The 4,639-nt window shown below is 34.4% G+C and overlaps 1 protein-coding gene across 1 annotated transcript in view; it reads right to left on the bottom strand.

The window, feature by feature from the left end:
* VCAN (versican) overlaps positions 1-4,639 on the bottom strand; it is a 113,201-nt gene that overhangs the window by 30,319 nt on the left and 78,243 nt on the right. The window contains exon 9 of the mRNA XM_019652586.1: positions 2,077-2,190. Coding sequence (XP_019508131.1) covers positions 2,077-2,190 — 114 coding nt within the window. The remainder of the gene's footprint in view (positions 1-2,076; positions 2,191-4,639) is intronic.

Here is a 4,639-nt window from a genome sequence, read left to right as displayed (position 1 = left end):
TCCTGGTCCATGCTCTGATTACCTCATGAGTGGAATACTGAAAATAACTAACTGGCCTCCCTATCCCTGGGCTGATTGGCTATGAAAAATAAGACGCTCTCCAACATATCCTTCACTCTGCTGATTGTCATCTTTAGACACAGACAGGATCACTTTACTCATTGGCTTGCAAACATTCCAGAGATCCTGGTTGCCCAGGGCAGCTGTCCTCAAAGTGTGGTCCCTGGACCAGCAATATCAGCATCACCTGAGAATGTCAGAAATGCACATTCCTAGTCCCACCCCCCGATCTACTGAATCAGATACTGGGGGTGGGGTAACAATAAGCTGTGCTTTACAGGCCCTCCAGGTGATTCCAAAACATACTAAAGTCTCAGAATCACTCAACTAGAGTATGAAGTACAGCTATTTAGTACATGCATTCAGGACCTCTTCAGACCTGCCTAGCTCCAACCTGCTTTCTAGTATTGTGTCCCAATATATCTCTCTCCCACAAACCCATAAGTAGGCAAACCTGAACACTTGCAGTCACCCAGATGCATTCTGCTGTTTGTGGTCTCTGTGCTCTTGTTAGCTGTGTCTGAGTCTCCTACCACCTCCTATCAAAATCCTCCCCACCTTTCAGATCTGTACCAAATGCAACCTTTCTACACAGATTTCTATGATCTCCTCTGATGAAATTAACGACTTTATTCCCATAGCATTCTGCAGTTCCATTAAAACTTTAATTAATGTTTATATTAAATAAAAACATATTTAAAAATGAGTATACAAAGTAAATTGAATTTCCAGGGGGTACATAATGATTATTATCTAAAGAATTGGTCTTAGAAATGATGATACTATATAAAAAAGATACCAAACACTTTTATAGTGCTTGCTAAGTGCCAGCCACTTTCTAAGAAGTTCACATATTAGCTTATTAAGTTATTTTTAATGGATTTTAATGTAAAAGAAATGAGAGCCAACTATATATATAGATATAGATATAGATAGATCTATACCTATATATATATATATATATATATATATTACTCTTTATAATTACATATATATTTAATATGTAACTATTCCTTAAATGAATGTTATCTGCTGCTATATCTATATCTCCATGAACTAGCACACAGATAGAGCACACTAACTGTTGGCTTTTTTTTTTTAAGACAAGTGTTCTTTTAATATGAATGTTGGGGTTTTATCCCAATATTTCAGTGGGCCTTTTTACTTAATCATTATGAGAAAATCATCATGATACCTCTAAAAGGAGAGCACCTGATCAATATTACATTCCATCACTTCTTTCATCAGAGGCAAGGTCTATATTTAGCCAAATAAAAAATTGAGGGGGGGTCTTTATATATTAAGAAAAGGAAACCTAAATGAGAATGGTAGTGAAAGGAATTGATTTAGTAAAGACTCTGAGTGGTGAGCACACAATGTGACATATAGATGATGTATTACAGAATTGTACACCTGAAACCTATGTAACTTTACTAACTATTATCACCCCCAATAAACTGTAATAAAAAATTATATTCATTGGAGCCCAAAAGAGAGGAGGAGAACAATAATCTCACACCTCCTTGAGGTGGAGGTAGTTTAGATTGCCTACTGAGGACAGAGGAGGAAGTTATAGACAGAGGAACAAGTTATCTCGAAGCATGAAAGCTAAAAGTTAAATTCCTTAGTTTTAAACTTTAACTTTCTAAAATTTATTTTTGTATTTAAATTGATTATTTATTGATACACAGGGTTTTTTTGGGGGAGGTGGATTGAATTGTTTTGTTAATATTTATGCAACTTCACATTTGTAGAGCCTATCTGTAAAAACCACAGAAAGATATATAGTTGACCTCAGTAAGCTTCATGAGCCTTGCGTATACTGACAAAATTCAATAACCATCTGTCCCCATTTCCCAGAATCTACTTCAGTTACTCTATGATGTTAACTTCTGAACATATAATTCATCTACACATGGATTTCTCTGAAATCCTCTGATTGATTCAAGCACTATAAATTCTCCCCCGATATGTCTTTTGGAAAGCACTCCATTCTTTCAGGCAAGGATATCTTACCAATTTCACACTGGTCGCCGCTGTATCCTGGCACACAGGTACATACGTAGGAAGTTTCCGTAGAATAGCAGGTACCTCCATTAAGGCACGGGTTTGTTTTGCAACGATTCGGTCCTATCATGTTCAGGAAAGTAAGAAAAACAATTAGGCTCATCTCTAACTTTCAACGCATGTTAGCATACAGTGCCACTTTTTTGCTACCATAATATAAGCTTTATCACAGCAATTTAGAGATACTACACATAAAAATTAACATTACTCTCTGGAGTGTTTCTTGGCATTATAACTAATGTTTACAGATTGCATCTATTCATTTCTGGGATTCAATCCTCATTATTTTTAAACAATATTTTGTCCAGTATCTGGCAACTAATACAGTCTACTGCAGATTTAGTTGGCATGATAATGGCAATTGATTTTAGTCAAAAATGATTACACGTATGTGCACAGTGAATGGAAATGTATTCTTTTAAACGAGGTTAGTTCATGTGAAATGGCTGGATACACAGAACATGCATTCTTTTTAGCAGATTGGCTTGTTACCATCATTTGAATTATTATTGCCTTTTACCACTTAATGCTCAGAAACTGTTTTTCTTCGAAAGTGTGCACTGAAGTCTCTTCTGCTACATTAATATGCTTTTTCCAAAAACACGTTCCAAATGTACTCCTTTAAACTACACTTGAAGAAAAGCAACACATGGATTAAACTCTACTGTATAAAAACAAACCCAAACCCCAAATCCTCACCTAAAATGAAATCCCCAACTTTTATTATGATTTTTTTCATTAAAACACAAATAAAATCAATACTTCTAGCAGATAAATATAAAAGTCAGAGATACAAATTTATGAGGAGAGACAGTTTAAAGTATATTTTCTAGATGCAAATACTTTTATGCTATTTGAAGCACATATATTATTCTGTAGCAATGCTTGGATAATTGTTTTTACATTAACAGATTATTATTTGAATATTTTTCTAGAATTGCTTGTTTCAAACTGTTCAAGAATCCAAATTACAGTTTTAAAGTTTTACAAAATAATTGACATAAATAGGTTATATATGAAATACAGCCATACTTTCAAGAATCTTAACACCTGAAACTCTGAAATAATTACACATGAAAAGAAGATGTCTACTTACAAAACATGAACTTAAGGGACATTAGGATAAACAAGATACAGCTATTGAAGATCATTGAGCCTTTTTCACACAGGAAAGTCAAACTCATACTTTCTGAGTGTTAAGCAAATTCTGGACTACTAGGAAGATGACAGATTCTCTTTCTCATGAGGGGGTTCAACACCATAATTAGGTTAATTCAGATGCTTACAGCGACTTCTTTAAAAACTACCCCAATTTTTCTAAGACTTTTTCTCCTATACTTCTAAAAATAGTTAAAATCCCCCTAGCCATTTGAGCCCTCTGCTTTGAAAGTACTCTGCCTAGATGACAGGGCGATAGTCAACAACACATGTCCACGTTGCCCTCAGTGCAAAATCAACATGACACTTATGTAGCAGTGCTTGGTAAAACTGTGATGCACCACCCAACTAGTAACAGAAGCACTGTTACTATTTCCACTACAGACACTAGGCACCATGCTGAGAGAGTATGTGATAAGGACTTGGCAAGAAAGTGGGTCTTTCTGTGAACTTCAATTAGCTTAGATTAGGAGACAAGTTTTATATTTTATGAACTTTATTCTTCCCTACACAGTTTGACTTCATCTCTGAAAGTTAAATCTGCAACAGATAGACCAGGCAATCCAATATGAACTGCCATTTACTGAATTAACCTAAAGTGACAATCTGTTTTACAATGAAGACACAAGCTCTAATTCTTATAAACATTGTAGACTGGATAACTGGCATACATTTCTCATTCATTTGTCGAAACTAATTTTCTCTATATGTATATAGTTATTACCAATGATTCTATATCATATTTTCACCAGCCTGAAGTACCTTTCAACTAAATTACAAAAGAATACATGGCCAGCTTACTTGGTTATCATTTACAGATTAAATAGAAAGTGATGACAAAAAAATTAATCAACCACCTCAGATCAATTTTATTCATAAAATACTTCAAGTCATTTGTAAAAGTTGCACTTTATGACTATTTTACCCTATCTGAAGCACAACGAATTGAAGCCTTAGTGGCACAAAAGATAATGTTGAAACGATCAGAAGAATACTTCTAAGTATAGCCATGCTCTAAAACATAGTCATTAAAATAAAACTCATTTTAAGCCAATACAGCTCTGAAGTACTGATTTCTGTTTTCTTTTTCTAGGTAGTAGCTAGATAGTGATGGTTCTTATGGATTCCACTGACACTGTTATTTAAATAACATTCCTGGAAAACATCATTGCTGTACATTTCTCAACATTATCAGGCTAGATTGAAAGGAAAACAAACTTTACAAAGTAAATATTCCAAGATTTCTGCTTTATATATCATTAAATATCAATTATCCATTTTTTATAGTATATTTACAGGAAATCAGCAAAGAGCAGTGAAAAGACCATGGACTTTAAAGTGGGGCTGATCTGGG

Source organism: Hipposideros armiger, unplaced genomic scaffold, assembly GCF_001890085.2.
Source record: "Hipposideros armiger isolate ML-2016 unplaced genomic scaffold, ASM189008v1 scaffold_182, whole genome shotgun sequence".
In the NCBI taxonomy this organism is placed as follows: Eukaryota; Metazoa; Chordata; class Mammalia; order Chiroptera; family Hipposideridae; genus Hipposideros; species Hipposideros armiger.
This window is presented reverse-complemented; position numbering and strand designations above follow the sequence as displayed.